This window comes from Artemia franciscana, chromosome 7 (assembly GCF_032884065.1).
Source record: "Artemia franciscana chromosome 7, ASM3288406v1, whole genome shotgun sequence".
Classification (NCBI taxonomy): Eukaryota; Metazoa; Arthropoda; class Branchiopoda; order Anostraca; family Artemiidae; genus Artemia; species Artemia franciscana.
In genome coordinates, this window is record NC_088869.1 from 16515378 (window position 1) to 16535266 (window position 19889).

The window sequence follows — 19889 nt, forward strand, 5'->3', positions numbered from 1 at the left end:
CGACATCAAAAGAGCGAAATTTACCACGTCTAAATATTTATTATAATGATAAATGTAAAGTTAGCCATTTGTAAAAAAAAGGACAAATTATTTGGAATGATTGGTTGATTGTAAACCTACAATGCGTATTAAAATCTTTAATTCGTTTTAAATTTCGGATTTGAATCGGATTTATTCTCATTTTTTTTTTCGTTTAAGAAAAAGCATTATTATTCTGTAGAATTTATGGTGTTGAATTGATGGGAGTACTGACTTACCTATTTCAGAATATAGATTCTACTGGTCTTAAGACTTTTTTCCTTTCTCATTTCTTTGCTCTACCAATTATTCTTACTTTTTTTACATTTTTTAACATCACTGTGTCAAAAAGTGTGCTTTAATTCCTTTGTTGCTTTTTTTTTAAGAAGTTTTCACAATGCATTTACATCATTGCTTTAGCCGAAGCTTATAAGTTGTTAAAAAGAAAGACTTGATTGATTCTTTTTGTGTAAAATTTTAAACCAGTTTTTAAACCATTTTAAACCACCACTTTTCACAGCTAAATTCTCTGTTTCTCTGTGACTAAGTCCTTAAAACAAATAGTAAGCAAAAATCACAAATAAGACACATTGTTGGTTTTGACTTATCATATGAAAACAATACCTTGGATTTGTTGGGTGTTTCTGCCGTACTTATATCGATGGCCAAAAAGTTGTTTCCATTTTTGTCTTGTTTTTGCATATTTTTGCGCAGTTTATGGCACTTGGTATTAACCAAGTGACATATAGCGATTGCAAATTCTGTCGGTCTGTCTGTCGGTCTGTCGGTCCCTGTTTTGCTACTTTAGGCAGTTCCAGGTAAGCTAGGACGATGAAATTTGGCAGTCGCATCAGGGACCGGGCCAGATCAGATTAGAAATAATCATTTTCCCCTGGTAAATTTGGGGGGGGGAGACTGGAAGGCCGGTTAATTTGGAAAAAATAGAAAAAAGGAAATATTTTTAACTTACGAACGGGTGATGGAATCTTAATGAAATTTGATGTTTGGAAGGATATCGTGTCTCAGAGCTCTTATTTTAAATCCCGACCAGATCTGGTGACATTGGGGGAGTTGGAGGGGGGACCTAAAATCTTTGAAAACGCTTAGAGCACCTAGATGCCTTATTGACATAACCGGAACGAATTTGCTCTGTTTGGGGGAGTTGGGGGGGGGGGTTAATTCTGAAAATTAGAAAAAAATGAGGTATTTTTAACTTACGAAGGAGTGATCGGATCCTAGTGAAATTTCATATTTAGAAGGACCTCGTAACTCAGATCTCTTACTTTAAATCCCGACCGGATCCAGAATCATTTAGGGGGGGGATTTAGGGGGACCGGAAATCTTGGAAAGCACTTAAAGCGGAGAGATCAGGATGAAACTTGGTGGGAAGAATAAAAACAAGTCCAAGAAACATGATTGACATAGCTGGAACGGATCCGCTCTGGATCTGGTGACATATGGGGGAGTTGGGGGGGGACCTAAAATCTTGGAGAACCCTTAGAGTGGAGGGATTGGGATGAAACTTGGTGGAAAAAATAAGCAGAAGTCCTAGACACTTGATTGACATAACCGGAACAGATCTGCTCTATTTTGGGGAGTTGGAGGGGGGGGGGTAATTCTGAAAAAATTGAAAAAATGAGAAACAAATACAGAGTTGAAACAATAGGAAAAATCTTTTCAACTTTGTATTTGTTGGTTATGGAAAGGCAGTGTGGTCTTCGTCGCTATTTTAGAAAAGATGAGGTATTTTTAACTTACGAAGGAGTGATCGTATCTTAATGAAATTTCATATTTAGAAGGACCTCTTAACTCAGATCTCTCATTTTAAATAATGACCGGATCCAGCGTCATTGGGGGGGGGGGGCTGGGTAATCTTGGAAAACACTTAAAGTGGAGAGATTAAGATGGAATTTGCTGGGAGGAATAAAAACTTGTCCAAGATACGTGACTGACATAACCTGACTGGATCCGCCCACTTTTTTGGAGTTGGGGGAGGGAGGGAGTAATTCGAAAAAATGAGGTATTTGTAACTTACGAACGGGTGATCAGATCTTAATGAAATTTGATATTTAGAAGGACCTCGTGACTCAGAGCTCTTATTTTAAATTCCGACCGACATTAAGCCTCTGATTTTCCTTTTAAATCAATCTATGGGTTCTTAGAATTTTGCTAGAGCTCATACCATATGAGCTCTTGGCTCGTCCGGCTTCGTCACAAGTGCCATATGAGCTCTTAGCTCTTGTTATAAGATCATTTTGTGATCTTTTTACAAAAATTTGTATTTTTTTTTACAAAAAGTAGGCTAAGTACTATGCATTTTTTTTCTTTTTTTTTAGTAGAGACGCGAAAAGGTCTGAAAGTCCAATTTACATAGTCCTCCAGAAGCTTGTACGCATGCTCGAAGACCAAGTTATCACTGGTAAGCGAGGTTTGTTGGAAGCAGCTGCAACTAAGCCCTTTTATGGAACATTATATGCCATTCGGTCGGTACTTTTAGATCCATGGCTAAGGTAAGCACAAAATTAAGCTCTTTTTTTAGAGAACAGAGATAATGGAACTTGAAGAATTATTATTCCAATTTTGTCTGATATGGCTACCGTTTATGCTGGCTATGATAAATTTTTTATAACTTCTCCTCTTCAATGGTCTTCCTCTAAATCTGTTGTTTTCAGTTCTGACATGTTTAAAAAAAATTTCTTCTGTTTCTGAGCCTATATTTACAACTTGTGCTCGTCTCTGAAAAGAAAAATTCCAAAAACTGCATTTACAACTTTTTCTTCGTTTGCAGTATAAGCTTGTAAATCAATGTGTTCTCTCCTTCAGAATTTTCAGTCCAGGATTTTAGATTCGGTATGCTTCAAAGCTATTATGCTTCGATATTTTTCCTAACTATTTTATATAGATTCTTATGAAACTCTCGGAGTCCGGACAACGAATGAAGTGTCGTTTCAATAATCCACAAAAAGCTTTGCATTCGATATTCACCAAGTCAGCCGCCACTAAATTTGCATTGAGCTAGATTTAAGTCTAGTTTTACTTAGACTTACCCTTCCCACGTTTTGAGTCGTGTAACCTTGCTACGGTTGTCGCCCACGTCCGAGTGATCTTGGGCAAAATCATACTGTTTACTAAGAAACGAACGCAATCTTCTAGATTTACTTTCAAAAGAACGACCAGGATAGTCCGTTACCTACTACTCTTCCGAAGGCCTAGGAAACGGAACCCGATCCTGTTTCATAACAGTCACTTAAGCCTAATTTTCCATTTGTTCCTTCAAATTCCCTCATCTCATTCCCCCAACTCCCCCTCAAATTCCCCCGACAATTCCTTTGTCAGATTCTTCACCTGTATGTTTGATATCTATCAGCCTAGCCTAAGGATGCTAGCTCCTAGTTCAAAAGAAAATTTGTCCAGGTCAGGCACTTTTCTTTTTACGCATGATTGAGAAGTTGGGGCCCATTCATGCGCTGTTTGTGCTTCGAAAACTGGAACGGCATTACATTTTATTATTTAATAATCCGTATTAACTTCCATTGTGTATTTCGTTTGTTTTTATTATTTACAACTTTAGTGTTCTGATTCAGTTGTGAGTGAATTCTTTTTGCTACATGTTGCCTTCTCACATTTATTGTACTTGCGAATTATCAATTAGCATTGATTCACTGTTATGAATTATCACGAATCACTTCTAGTATATATTACTGTGGCTATAAGATTGATGATCATTGTCCGTAACGAATATGGTGGTGTCTGCTAAATGTTGTTAGAAAAAAAATATATGCTCCATAATTGGTCCAAATAACTGCCTCCCTCCCCTCATAAACATACTAGCTGTTGGGGTGTCGTCATTTATATATCACCCCTGTGCCCCCCAGCGTCCCCGTTGTAGTTGTGTCCCTGTGCCCCGGTCGTCATTTATATTCCCTGTGTCCCGGTCGTTATTTGTGCCCCTGTGTCCCAGTATGTATTTTCTCTTTGAGTGTCTCAGACGTCATTTATATTCCCTGTGTCCCGGTCATCATTTGTGTCCCGGTGTCCCGGGCTGCAATTTCTCTTTGAGTGTCCCGGTCGTCATTTATATTCCCTGTGTCCCGGTCGTTATTTGTGTCCCGGGATTGTCAGGTTTACCGACTCTTGAACATGCAACATATAATTGTTCATGGGAACAACAATCCGTATTCAGATCTATACCTCATTATTCCAATGATCGCCCTTGAGCTTTTTTGATGGTGATTGCTAATCGAAAATTCTCTGTGTCCCGGTCGTCGTTTATATATCCCCCCTGTGCCCCCGGCGTCCCCGTTGTAGTTGTGCCCCTGTGTCCCGGTCGTTATTTATGTTCCCTGTGTCCCGGTCGTTATTTGTGCCCCGGTGTCCCAGTCTGTAATTTCTCTTTGAGTGTCCCGGTCGTCATTTATATTCCCTGTGTCCCGGTGTCCCGGTTGTCATTTGTGTCCCGTCTGTAATTTCGTCAGTCGACAAACATGACGTCAGTCGACAAACAAATTCACGAAGGCATAATCCTCAATCCTTATAATGACGTCAGTCGACAAACATGACTTCAGTTGACAGTCGACAAACATGACGTCAGAACACAGACAAACAGCTTATTTTTATATATATAGATTAGAGAAAAGCGACCTATAAATGCACGTTGAGGGAATCTCATGATATTTTGGAAATACTATCCTATGCCCTTCCCCTTTATAAATTCTGGTTGTGGTAACCTGTTTTTTTTTTTTTTTTTTTTTTTTTTTTTTTTTTTTTTTTGTTTTGTTTTTTTAGCACTGTAGCCTGTAATGGATTTTAGACTGTCAAAAAACAAAACACTCTATAGGCCGGTAAATATTGCAGAAGACAAAAACCAACTCTGTAAAACCAAAATTATAGTTCGGCGTTACCATTTGACGTATTTTACTCTTTTTCCTTTATTTAATTATCGTAGTCAGTTATTCAAATACAAATGGCTAATCGGTGGAAACCCTCTAACTACAGCCAAAGTTTGATGCACTTCTACTTCTACTGAAATAAGGATGATTTGGGGGCTAAACTTGTCCCACTTACGTGTTTCCCATGGACACCCTTTAGTGCCTTTTGTATACATATGATCGGTATAAATAGTAAGGTTTCTAAATATTTTTCATATTGATCTTCTGGATTGTTTTATATACGACATTTATTTTTAGATATTATCAGTTATGGTACGTCGACCACGTGATGTGTGTATGAGCAATTCATGTCATTTTCTACTTCTGTTTTTTAATGGTTATATATTATCTTTTTACGGATATTAATAGAAAGTTTCTTGGAAAATGTCTTGCGCAAAAGAAGTTACGTTGAACGGATGTTAAACGACACAATGAGCTGCATTTGTTCTAAAACCTGAGATGCCGTCTGCGGTATGTAAATAAAGCATAAATTCTGTCAATGAGTGTACATGTCCTGAAAATTCTCTGACTCGCTCCACATTATAGCATACATCTATTATTATGATATAAAATCGAAATGATGCTAGAAAAAAAAAACCTGTAACTATAGGGTCCTGGCTTACCCACAAAAACCGATAATTCCGTCACTTTTTTAAGTAAAACATTTAATATTTATTTATATTAATCCACATCATAACAAGTTATGGCACTTGCGGAGTAACAAAAAGAAAAAAAAAGAAATACACTACAAATAGAAAAAACACTACGCTACAATGAGATTAACCGAACAGATGGACCAAAGGATGATGAGGCGATAAAACGATAAAAAAAACTTACGAATTTTCTTCCCATTGCTATACCAAGGGGGGAGATAAAGTAAAAATTTTCAATATCTGAAATAAAAGTCGGAATCTGATTAACATGTTTTTTCTTTAGAAGGGGATAAAGACCAGAAAGATAAAGGACCGAATGTAGCATATAATCTACCGAGTGCACGTCTATTATACTTTCCTCGATTAGCAACTATCTTAGAATAGCCCATTTGAATTTTCTTTTGAACATCACGAACAGTGCACTGCCGTAGGCAAGAAATTGAATTCGTAACAGTAATACCCAACCACCGAAAGGCGGATTTTGTTTTTGCGTCATTATGACACTAGGAATAAAAATGTGACTAAGGGTCCCTGTGACTTTTTCAACTTGGATTTGTCAATTCCTTCAACACTGAAATACGCTACTCTAAGGATCCTATCATTGCATTTTTTTTGTTTATTTATTTGTTTATTTTTTTATCTGACTTATCTGGAATCAGGGGTGAACAATTGAGCCTGCAATTTATAAGACCACAATGGGATGCAAGAAGTTTCACACACACACATACACCTATAACAAAAATTGAGTACCCTAAAAACGAGTATTTAATGTCCCATTTTCTTTCAGTTCTGCATACTCTATATTGCCTCCTGTAACCTCAACTGTGCTTTTGAAATAAAATGCTATTAAAGAAGATCTGAAAAAATTTCCGTTGAAAAAAAAGAACCGATGTTTGTTATATTGATTAAAGTTCAAATAATTTGTGGTTAATTACTCGTACCAACGCTATATGAGAGCGACGAGCTGTTTCGAGCATACTTAGTTGTAATATCACTGTTCCGGGCTGCCTCAATCTTGCGGGTTTTCATTTCAGCCCTAGGGTTGCGATCCTGGGAAAAAGGATGTACGTATATCAGACATTATCCTCAAAAAGTATATTAAGGGGTTCTATATGTATTATTAGTGTTTAATATCTAGGGATACTGTTGATCTTTTCAGTAGCAACCTTGTAACTGGTGTTTTGATACATAATTACTTTTTCTGCGCAATATCTTCCCTAGGGACTGGAGTACATTGTTTGGGCTGAAAAGTCTTGTCATCAGAGCCTTGGAGCTATCCAAAGAAGTATGCACATTGGTTATGAAGGTAATATCTAGCTCATCGCCTGAAGGACATCTGCTCATGGATCTTGAACAGGGTTTGACTCATTTCTTTATTATTCCTCTTTTCCGTCATGTCCAAATTTACGTGATGACAATGAAAAAATAAAATGATTAGTCCTTGTTTCCTTTTTTTATAATTGCTCTGTCTAAGATCCATTTGTTTTGAATTGATTTGGTCAAGCTGATAGGCTAGAGTAGTGTGTTTCAACCATGAACACTTTCCATGCAACTGGTAAGCTGTGTCTGAGGTGAATGTAGCTTGCTGCTTAGATGGCTTTACTCATGAATCGCGATCTATGGTTATCTATGCTTATTTAATTGCCATATTTTATTTTAAGTTTAGTTTCAAACTAAGGCTTTTATTTGTGGATCTACCTTTCCAAGATGACGAATCCAAGACGCAGAAAAGCAATCTCAACTATGGAACAAGTCTCTTTCCAAAATCTGATTGAAACAAAATAAAGATTTGCTTTCTTTTTTCCTTAGACTGAATTTTCAAATGAACTTTATAATTTTTTTACCTTTCTAAACGAGTTACTAGAGATGTCTTACTAGAAAATAGGGACAAAGTTCTATTTCTGGAAAATATCCAGAAAAAAAGTAATTATTTTAACTCATTAGCTATTGTAAGCCCTGTTAGTGGAGACTCATTCTCAGTTAATAGAAATTGATGAATGCTGACAAGTTTTTATTCTTGATAAAGCCCTTGTATATACGTCTTTAGAATGTAATTAAAAAAAACAAGTTTTTTTTTAACTGAGATTAAGGAACGACATTAAAACTTAAAACGAACAGAAATTAATCCGTATATGAAAGGGCTATTACCTCCTCCACGCCCCGCTCTTTACGCTAAAGTTTGGCTCTTTCTCTCAACTCTACTTTTTAAACCAGAAAACAAAAATAAATTTAGCGTAAAGAGCGGGGCGTTGAGTAGGGAACAGCCCCTTTCATATACGGACTAATTTCTGTTCGTTTTAAGTTTTAATGTCGCTCCTTACTTTCAGTTAGAGAAACTTGTTTTTTTATTTAATTTCTGAACGTTTTTGAATTAATATATGTTCTGATTTTGGCTCTCCGCATATGAATAATTAAAACTAAATTTGCATATTATTTTTTTGTTAGGCTAAATGGCTTTCTCATAGTTTTGATCGGACGATATTGGGAAAAAAAAGAGCGAGGGAGGAGGCGCATTTGCCCTACAGTTTTTGGTTACTTAAAAAGGCAACTAGAACTTTTGATTTTTTACGAACGTTTTTATTAGTAAAAAAAATATACATAACTTACGAATTAACTTACATAACGAACTTTTATATTCGTATGTTTTTATTACGTATATGAGGGGGTTCGCCCCCTCGTCAATGCCGCGCTCTTTATACTAAAGCTTAAATTTTGTCCCAATTCCTCAAGAATGACCCCTGTATAACAAAGGCCGTAGAATAAATAGTTGAAATTACTAAAAATACTTTAGCGTAAAGAGCGAGGTATTAGGTGGAGGTGAACCCTATATGCGTAATAATTTCTGTTCGTTTTAAGTTTTAATGCTGGTCCTTATTTTCAGTTGAAAAAACTTTTTCCTATTTAAGTCAAAGTTTGTATACGTATATACGTATATACGTATATGTTCGTTTTAAGTTTTAATGCTGGTCCTTATTTTCAGTTGAAAAAACTTTTTCATATTTTAAGTCAAAGTTTGTAACTTGTGGCCCCTCCTACGGGGACTGTGGGGGAGTAAGTCGTCTCCAAAGACATAGTTATAAGGTTTTTCGACTACGCTGAATAAAATGGCTATATCAGAATTTTGATCCGGTGACTTTGGGAAAATAATTAGCGTGGGAGGAGGCCTAGGTGCCCTCCAATGTTTTTGGTCACTTAAAAAGGGCACTAGAACTTTTCGTTTCCGTTAGAATGAGCCCTCTCGCAACATTCCAGGACCACTAGGTCGATACGATCACCAAATGAACTGCACATTAAGAAATAATTTTTAAGATTTTTATCGCGCATCGATTTCCTTGGCGTTCTAGAAGTAATTATTTTTCTAAAGTAGGTTTTCTAGGTTTTCAAAATATAAACAAATAAAATCACCCTCCCCCCCCCCTACTAAACAACAAAAAGCCTTGGTCACACACGTGTGAAATATCAATAAACAAAAAAAGTAAGAATGTAACCGGACAACAACAAAAAATATCACAGAAAAAAAATGCAAATAGGTTTTTAGCTCTGATTTCTCTATAATACATTACAAGTAGTTTTATCCAATCTCATTTTTTTATTATTCTTCTTTTCCATCATTGCAAAGGCTCTACTTTATCAGAATTCTTTGGAGAAAACAATGTCTAAATTTACGTGAGGACACTGAAAGAATAAAATGTTTAGTCCTTGTTTCCTTTTTTTGATAATGGTTCTGTCTAAGATCCATTTGTTTTGAATTGTTTTTTTTTTTCAATCATGGTTCTGTCCCTTATATATGGCTATTTTTCTGATAATTTAATATTTTGCTATATACGATGAACTTATTTCTTAAACTTGTCAAATATTTTTATTCAAAAGAGAATAGAGGTGATACAGTTTCATGGTTTGCAACTACACTCTTAGTACATTACTAAACTCATACCTGAGCCCCTTGCCATTTAGGGGTTAGAGAAGTGTATTCACGTGCTTCTGGAAGCACTCAAATTTGCATATTAAAAGAGGGATTACTTATCGTTATATTTACTTATTTTTACTATTCAAAAAGCTGTGCTAGAAAGTTGTGGCAGTTCGCTAGTCCCAGCATTTTTAATTGGGACATGGCGCCAAAATTGTCATTTTAGTGCCATTTGGAACTTGCAGATGGTGGAATTTATAGGAGGAATGTAAAAATAAGCAATAGCTTTTATATGACCTATTGAATACCTTTCTACGATGTTTTGGTAGCCCGCTAGCCCACCCCTAGAAAAATGGCCCAAAAAGTGCCATATAGAGATTGCAGAAGGTGGGATTAATAAAAGTACGTAGATATGAGAAAATAGTTTTTGAATGAGCCATTAAACATCTCTATAATGTTCTGGTAATCCGCTAGTCCTGAAAAGAAAAGAAAACTCGAGACAGATCAGTGCTACCCACGCAAAAAGTGATTTTCCTTGTTGTTCAATGCTGGGGACTATAACCATGTTGATTCCAATGGTACAATTTCATTTTGATGTGTCGCCATTTTTGAGGGGCCTCAGGTTTTTTTTGAAAGCGCTATAAATTTCATTTCGCAATAAACTCTTACTTTTAAGACAAACTGAAATAGTAAAGGCCCTTCCTGAATCAGTGTAATTATATTTTTTCACTAGGCAGCTTTTTTCAATACACGCTTTTGAACTTCCGGTTACTGTGTTGTTCACTCTTTACTAGATTTCAGCTTGCACCTACTACTGTAAATATGATCGTCAAGCAGGAGTTTGTTTGTTTGAAGTTCTAGTCTAGCCTTATTTGATCCAATCTGCTGAACATAAAACTGCCATAATGAGCCTTCGTTCATTTTTGTGCAGTAGAGGATTAAAGCTTGCTTTTTCTCATCAAACAAACTTGACATTTTTCATCAAGCTTTGATTGACTTTTATATTTGATTTAGACATTCATTTTGCTGATTCGTTTTTGATATGGCCACTCTTTGAAATTCTCTGCTCTAGCCCCTTATCTAAAACGCAGATGCTTATTGAATCGACACTCCCTATATCCTTTGCTTAAGCCCCTCAGTTGAAGCCTAGATATTTTATTTTTAATTCACGCCCCTTTGTCGATGACCCTTTATCCTTCGTTTTATCCTCATGATTAAGTTTAGCTGACAACCATAGCTTCTTGTCTGAAAAACTTCGTTAGTGATTTTATTCATATTTGAACATGTTTATTCATAATTTGATTTATAATGGAGGGAACATTGGAAAAATTTAAACTGAATATGTTAATAAGCTTAGCTAGTCTTTAAAGCGGGAGTCGGATATTGATTCCTCAAAATTGATAAAACATTAACCTTTAGAACATATTTATCCATAATTTAATTTATCGTGGACCGAAAATGTGTTGAAAAAGTCAAATTTTTTAGTACTCCATATGTTATGCTTTAATCCAACGCTGACAAAATGTATACACAGTTTCCTATATAATTGTTTTGCTTTTATCTGGTACTAAGTAGTTTTTTCGTTTTTTCATTAAAAGCTTATTTCAGCATTTTCATTAGAAGTATATTTCAGTTTGTGACTCCAAAATGATACATAACCTATCTCAGGAAGGTGTGAGCATAGAAACACATGGTCTTGAAGCTTTTCCAGTTTCGTCTCAGCTTCTCCTTGTCTGTTGCTGGAGATCAGTCCGAGAGGTAAGCCAGTAGTTTTCTGAAGGATTGTTCTCAGAGATGTAGTTTTCTTTTGAACACAATTCAAACCATGTTTATCCTTTACATACCATTTCTGACAACCTGGAATAGTTGCATGAAGAGCAGCTTTGTCAGGCACTGTATTTCCTCATGGAGTGGTTCCTAAGGAATTTGTTGAATTCCTTCAGGTGACAATTTCTTGCCTGTAAGTTTTTAGGTGATTGGTGCCATGCTTGATCGTAAAAATGCGGAATAAATTAACTGGAAGAATATTTCGGAACTTTTGGATAGCACCAATGTGATGCTACATTTCGCCAAAAAATGGAGGAATAAAATGAATGGACGAGTAGAATTTGGTTTTTTAAAAATAGCATCAGAAATTTGGAATATAATGAATAAAAGAATATTTTAGATTTTTTTTTTTTAACAGCACCAATGTGACGCTGTAACAGCACCAAAAAACATGGAATAAATTTAATAGAATTTTTTTTGTAGAAGCACCACAATTTGCCGAAATTTGAGGAAAAAAATGAATGGAGAAACATTTATAAATTTGTTTTATAACAGCACCAAAAAATGTAGAATGAAATGGATTGATGAATATTTTTTTTTTATAACAGCATTCAATTTCTCTCTAATCTTCTATTTTCTTTAGTTTGTTAACGTTTTTTGAACTTAAACCTTTTCAATGTTGCATAGAAAAATAAAAATCTTTTAGAGCAGTGAGGTCGTTATATATTTTTTCGAAGATTAAAATTTTAAAAGATCGTTAAAAAAGAAATCTATTATAAAACAGTTGGTAAATGTTTAAGTCGCAGTTTATTCATGTCTAGCCAATGTTGCAGCTTACGTTAGAAAAGATTAGAATAGAGTTTGATTTCCTGTATCAGGGTCAACGGCCTATACAATTGATATAATTTCTTGGAACTGCTATTTATATCTTTCTTAAAATTAACCAGCTATCTCTGAACAAGATACTGAGTTTAATTGACTTACAATTATCTAGTAATGACATTGCGCCATGTTTTACATGCTAGGTGACACTTCTTAAATACTGACACACGTTCCACGCCAAGAAAATTTGAAAAATTGATAGGTTCATGTTTTTCGTGTTGCGTGATTCATATACAGAATAACTTCTGTTCGTTTTTAGTTTTAATCTTATTCCAATCTTAACCCAAGAAAAACAGACTTTTAACTTCAATTCCCAACGAAATTTTCAAAGAAAAATTATTTGGAAGCGTTATTACCCAAAATAATGGATGAACCCTCAGATATGTTTAATTCAAAAGTAAAAGAAATCAATTGGGAATCATTATTTATTCGTCAATTTAAAACCTTGCTTCAAGAAACTAGATTACTTCACAATGGATTGCACTCCGTTTTGTTGAGGACAACGGCAGGTATCACGAAAACGTAAGTAGTAGTAGTAGTAGTAGTAGACAGGTTTAATAGCAAAAACTTGACAGCTGTCGCTGATTTGTGTTTCTTTACAACATATTCAAAATCAAACTACACTTGTAAATATAAATCAAACTATAAATATTAACTCTTATTATACATTTTGACGAAAACCGGGACGAAAGAATTACCATATCGGTTTGTTCTTGCTTTAACGGGAACTAACTTATCTTGCTTTCTCGTTCTTGATGGTAGAGGTTGATCAGGTAGAATGTCACGGTGCTGAGATTTAGAAAGCAAGAACTTTCCAAAACTCATTATCAGAGTTTCATACCGGTTTTGGAGTGACGGCAGTCCTAGCACTTCCAGAGCCTTTTCGTATGGGATGTCACGGCGGCCAAGATGATCGATACCGCTCGCTTCTGAACCGATTCAAGCTCCTGACAAAGATACACTGTTTTAAGTGCTGAGGGCATCCAAACAGGGCACGCATATTCCAGAATGGGGCGGACATGCGCTATGGATGCATACTTAATACTATCTGTGTTCGCACTGAACCTATGCATACAGCTTAAAGTCTGTAGACTAGCGTTTGCATCCCTTTTTATTCCTTTTTTACCCATGGGGTGACTGTTTCTAGCGCATAATTTTAGGAAGCTGAATATAAGCACATTCAAATGCATGTTCTTAAGCTAGTTTCGTTTCTTGTCTACAATTGGTCTCAGAGGAATTTATTTAAGACTAATATTTAAAAAAATGTTTTTAATATTTTTGAAAATAATAAATATTTTTATAAAACATTTATTTATTTTTTCTGGTATGCCATATATTCTTGGACAGTCCAATCCTTTTGGACAACATACTACAACTATAGGCTGTTTCTGAACGGGTCGGCTTACCCAAGAATATATGGCTTACCAGAAATACAAAAAGTAAGTCTTCATTCTTTAGGACCCGTAGGACTTATGAGACGTATTATACCTACAGGTAAATCATCATAGAAAAGATTGAAAATGATCTGACAAGGTCCCTTAAGCCACTACCCCTTTTATAGAAAGTTAAAATAAAAATTCAGAATCTTTATAGTGTCAGTTGAAATTTTAGAAATATCCAGAGAATCAGTTTTCAGATTATTCAGTTGTTTTTTTTTTATACAGTCTCTGTGCGCAAATGTGTCACTTAACAAATTTTTTACATTCCATAAAAAACCTTGAAAAATATAATAGTACAATGGACTAATAGGTTGCAGGGAAGGACATAGAAACCGTATTGAATTTAGTTAAAATAGCCAGTAAAGACACTAAAAAAAAAAAAACAGATTGAAAATAACTTTCAAGCAGTTTAGAGATTTGCCAGTTATTGAAACTTTTACAAAACATTTGAAATAGAAGAGAAAAAGTGGGAAAAAAGGGAACAGAGAAGGGAAAATGGTAGAATATGTGAATATATGATGATTTCCTAAACTTTAGAAGAAGACCCAGAATTATAGAAGGAGACGAAATAGACCCAAAAGTCCATTATGTAATTTTATTGGTTCTTGTCTCAAGGCTGTATACAGGGGGGGGGGGTGCTGGTTTGAATTCCCCCTGAATTTTTTTCCTGATTCCTAAAAACGTCAAAAAATGAATATAAACCAATTTTTATTGCGTTTTTGATAAATTTTTTTAAACCTCCCCCAGCCCCACCGGAAAAGATTCTGGATACGTTCTTGCCTTGTCTATTGAAAAAATTGAAGAAACAGTTACAAAACTGCAAATTAAAAACTGTTTTTAAATTCCGACTAACCATGATATCTGTACTAAATGCTGGAAAACATGTAATACCAAAAAGATACAAAGTGGTTGGATAGAGTACTTTGTTCTTTTGGAAAATTTTCTGTTGGCAGAACCCGACAAAATTTAGAAAATAAACTCTTAACAGCACAACACAGCTATGGATTCCTTTCTAAAGTTGAATGAAAGGCCAGAAACTTTCAAATCAGCTGTTGGGGAACTCTTATTTGATCATCTACGCCAAACATTACTTTTGATCATTTCAAAATAATCAATAATTATAGTAGAGGGTAACACAGTTTTAGAGAGACCATTGAAAAGAAAAATAATCTATAACGGGTTGGTGTAAATAGAGATGAGGGGGGATATGGATTCAATCTTATATATAACAGTTTTATTCGAAAAGAGGCCATAAGCTTGTATTCTTTTAAAAATGAAAAAGATGAGGAAATTTTGGACACTTAACCTCAAACAGCCTTGAACTTGATAAATAAATGTCAAAATGAAAAAAAGCTTTCGGACAAGTAAACGTACTCCGGCTAGATTAGCAAAGTAAAAAATCATTTCAGTTTTTTAAACGTAAGGGTACTAAATGACTTTTGACATTTATCAAAGGGTATATCTATTATATACCCTTTATTATAAAGGTATATATAAAAAGATATATTATAAAGGTCATTATAAAGGGTATAGAGTATATTCAGGGTATATCTGATTTAATTAACTCAACCTTGGTTATATGCAAGATTTTTACAAGAACATTGTTTCGCTGTGTTACAATCTTGTATCAGAAGAAAATTCCGTCATACTCAATTGTTTACAGCAGTCACCGTACCTTGTGTTTGGCAAGGGTGCCAATTGGGAGAAGTTGAGAGGAAGGTCCCCAAGAAGACTTGAAAATTGCACTTTTTGGGCATTTTCATTGAAGAAGATTGAAAAAGCAACAAAAATCTCCTCCCTAGATGCTCGAAGGAAATTGTATCTTCCTTTAAAAACGGAAAAATTCCTACCTCCCCCTCCCTGTTCTCTACATTTTATTAATTGGCACCAGTTTAGCAGTTTCGTTTATTTCACTTTTAATTTCATTCTTTGTTTAGCGCTTGTTTCCTCTCATCCTTTTATGGATTCAATTTTGATTAAGCTACTTCTGTTTTCTCATATTGGTTACCCTCCCCCCCCACAATGGAAAAGGCTTTCAGGCATGAAATCTAAATATTTAGACTTCTATTACTACTTTTATAAAGACAAGTGTATCAACATTCACTATCGCAAGGGAAGTTTTACCCATTTCCAATGTTTCATTCCATTTAGTGAGTGAGTCTTCCGAAGGAAAAAACATAACTTTTCTTAGCTCCTTTCCGTAAATACGGTGATTGAGTCTTCCGAAGGAAAAACTTAACTCTTCTCTCTTCTTAGCTCCTTTCTGTAAATAACCCCCCAAAAATGCCTTTAAATAAGTGATTTTTTTTCTGAAAATGTCTTAACGATTTTTTTTAATATGTGACTTAAGTTTCTTTTCTTTTGCGCATAATTTAAAAGACTGGTTTGTTTGTCGACAGACATGGTGTATGGACAGTCTATATCTACTTCCGTAAAATAACAGATATGAACCCGAAGTGAGTACGGCTGTTTTTTAATCTGTCGCGCTCTTTTAATGGCTGGTGTTCTAAATTTAACCTTCTTATCGCCCAGAAAGAATTTTGTTTCCTGTTGCTAAACTTAGTTTAATAATGACCCTTGAGGTGGCTTAAAGGAAAGTAAAATGGTATAAAAATAACTACCAATCAACGTTTGAGGTAGGTGGAGCCTTGGATGCTTACCTCTCGAACGCCAAGTAGAATCTTTCTCCCTTTTCATAGTTGGAGACTTCAGTGTTTAGCTGGAATTACTACTTAGACCCAGTAGCGTCAATTCACAGAAATACAAGGGGCAAACAAAAATATATTTTTGAAATCTAGGAGGGGGATAATTTTGTAGTTTTTTCAATTCTTCTTTAAAATACAAACAAATGTTATTTTTTGAAAATACCGAAAAATCATGTATTTTCAAAATCTAGGGAAGGGAGAGTGGCAGAAGAATCCTCACATAAAGGAACATTTTAATGAAGTTCTTATAAATTGAGATGAATAATTCGGGCATAATATTATGGAAATGTATAAAATTTAAACTTTAAAATAGTTGAAGTTGTAAAGAAGTTAATATTTTTGTTTTTTGCGAACGTTGCTAATGAGATTAGACATTGATTAAAAGACGTTAACTAAGATGTTATTTGACTTTCGTCGTTAATGAAGATTAAACGTCAAGATCCAGCAGGGGATCTAGGCCTTGGTAGGGGAGGGCGCAGCTGCTCCCCAATTTTTTATATCTTACATTAAATTCTTTTTATTTTATGTTTTTGTGTCCCTATAGTATAGCTTGCCCCCTCCCCCAGATTATGAGGCATAAAATCACTACTGTAAATAAATATGTGTGTGTGTGTTGTTTTTTTTTTCATTTTACATGAGATCCTGAAATCCTGCTGTGCATACGAGTTCTCACGCAAGTTTCGGAAATATTTTTTTCCTTGTCTAAGAATCTAATATCCGGTTTATTAAATAAAACTTTATAATAATAATATGCCGCTCAATCAGGCAAGTGGCTTGGGGTTCGTCGTGTGAATACTTTAAGTCGGAGTAGTTAAAGATATGGTTCGTAAGCCGCGAACGGCTGAAAAACATTCAGAGGCGGTCTCTAGCCTTATTTTAATTTTCTGAAATCATAGTTTTCACGCAAAAAAAAGAGTTGAGATTCAAAGCAAAAATTAATAAAAAAAAGAAAATTCTAATTTTATTAATATTGGATCTCATTTTAACGTTAATACAAGCATTGGTATTTTGAGATGTTTTTTTTTGTATTTTTCGCATTTTCATTAAAAAAAAATTTCTTTTCTTTTCAAAATAAAATTAATCCTTCAACAATCGTCTTGTTCTGAATTGCTAAGTTGGCGCCTTGTAAAAATTTAGGCTTGTTGGCTCTGGCATCGAATATGCAGACTTGCTGAAGAAAATTTACACTTGTTTTAAACTTAAAGTTGCTTGCTGTAAATTTTTATTTTCATCAAGGTTACCTGCGTTTATACGAGTGGGTAGGGGAGGATACAAAATGTGGGTAGAGGGTAGAGGAGTAGAGGTAGAGTACACGTGGGTAGAGGAGGATACAAAATCTTGAGGAAAATATTTGGCAGAAAAAATGTTGCGTTTTTTAAATATTGCGAAATACTATAGTGCGTGTACATTTTAATTTTCCAGGGAATAGAGGGGGCTTTTGAGATATCACTCATCATGAGAGGTGTTACCATGTTTAAGGAAATACTTGGTAAATATATTTCCCTTTTAAACATGCAAGCTTTATTTTTTTTTCTTACACAAGTTATATTTTGGAACAAGTTGAGTTTAGTTCAAATTAGAAAATCAAAATATCACTTTAGATCAAGAATTGCTAACAAAAAATGTCTCTGAAAAAATATAACCTAAAAGGTACTAGTCATGCCTCAGTGAGAGTTCTTCGCTTAACATTACATTATGGCACCTTTTTTGATCTGGAATCATTTATGGATTTTTTAATAATTGTTACTGGAGGCACAAAGAGGGCTTGTGGATTTCGAAAACAACCTCTAACACCAAATTTTAAGCAGAAAGGTAGTAATCTTTTTTCTTTTTCTTTTCTTATATATATATATATATATATGGGTATATTCATAAACTACAATTGCATTATCAACCTTAAAAGATGTATTTAATCACTGTCATAAGCAAGGTTGTCACGTGTAGCACGAGCTTGTTATTTTAACACTATTTCATTATGTGTAGCACTTTAGTGCGTGCTCGAGGTTTGTAATATAGTGTTAAATAACAAGAAATGCTATTTCAGCTCTATTATAGTCACTTTTTTTACTATAACACCAAAAATCACTGCTAGCATGCACATTTGGGCAGTTATAGTACTTTAGGAACTGACCGTGGAGGCAACGCTGGTCATAAATCGTTATTTGCGGTAATAAGTATTTTATTTATATCTTCTATTGTTCATTTTAATGTCTCTTATTGTTAGCCGTATAGTTTAAAGTAAAAAAAGCTGACAAAAAGGAAATATTTGAGCATACATTCTCGATCTTTGCTTTGAATAAAATGCTCATTACCAAGAATTAGTTTTACGGTGTGTCTTCGACTTGTGCGGTAGCATGCGATTAACGTGATATGTGTTTTACGATTAGTGCAGTAGTATATAAGAGAAAGCAGATTCGAACGCTTTCTTTGCCTACTTATTTATCTAAAATATAAAGTGTTCACTTTTTACTTTTGCTTAGGTTTTTGTATCAAAAAACTTAATTAACTTGTGCTTCGTACGTTCACAAAAGCACATTCTAAAAATAACGAATAACAGCAATAACGACTGAAATTTTTTTTCAATAAACATCAAATAATACTTTTAAATGTTCAGAAGACCAAATTTTATAAACTAGGAATAAATAAGGATGAAGGGGTGATATTAGATAACGAGACCATCGGTCAAATATTATATTACATGTATGGTATAAATATTATGGCATAAAATAGATGGTATAAATATTATACGATCGGTCAGCTTCACCAAAATGATTTCCTAGACCACTCTGCCTTTCCATTTGCAAATAATATGAAGTGAAAATATAGAAAACCGGGTATAATATTTATACCATTATACATAATATTTATATTTAAAATAAGACAGTAAACACTACGAAAATAACACTTTTTTATTAATAATAACAAAAGTCTAAATATTTCGGCTTCGCGTCAGGAAGTCCTTGCCAACGAAAAAAAGAGCTAAACTAAATTAAACAAAACATATAAAGAAAAAGAAAAAACAAAATGACAAATGATAAAGAAAAATTATTAGGACGTGATATTTTATCTTTTATGTTTTTGTTTTAGTTTTTCTTTTTCGTTATATTTTTGTGTAATTTAGTTTAGTTGTTTTCTTTGTTTTGTTACTATTTTTAAGCATTGATGAAAGCTTTCGGGCGTGATGCCGAAATATTTAGACTTTTTTTGTTATTATCCACTGTCTTATTTAAAATATAATACACGTTTTTCTATATTTCATTTCATTTCATTGATAGCTTCATTTACCTAAGTAGCATTATTAGTAAAGACGGTAGGTGCAGAGATGATGAAAAGTAGAATAGCCAAAATGCAGAGTGATTTTTCGGCAGAAATAAAATTTTACAATTGGGAACACAAAGTCTACAAACCAAGATTGAATATTCAAAGGGCCGGTCATGCCGTTTGTCTAGTAAGGCTATGAAACGTGGAAGCTTTGAAGGATAGTTTTTGGTACTCGTTTGACGCGTCGTATATTAAATAGTAAGCTATACGAATAGAGGGGTTTGATCTTACTTCTTAGGGATATAACCACAGAAAGATTAAGATTCCTA

The 19889-nt window shown here is 34.4% G+C and overlaps 1 protein-coding gene across 1 annotated transcript in view; it reads left to right on the plus strand.

Moving 5' to 3' along the window:
• Positions 1–19889, plus strand: part of LOC136028906 (tRNA (32-2'-O)-methyltransferase regulator THADA-like) — a 190001-nt gene that overhangs the window by 137620 nt on the left and 32492 nt on the right. The window contains exons 15-17 of the mRNA XM_065706865.1: positions 2355–2528; positions 6821–6957; positions 11140–11264. Coding sequence (XP_065562937.1) covers positions 2355–2528; positions 6821–6957; positions 11140–11264 — 436 coding nt within the window. The remainder of the gene's footprint in view (positions 1–2354; positions 2529–6820; positions 6958–11139; positions 11265–19889) is intronic.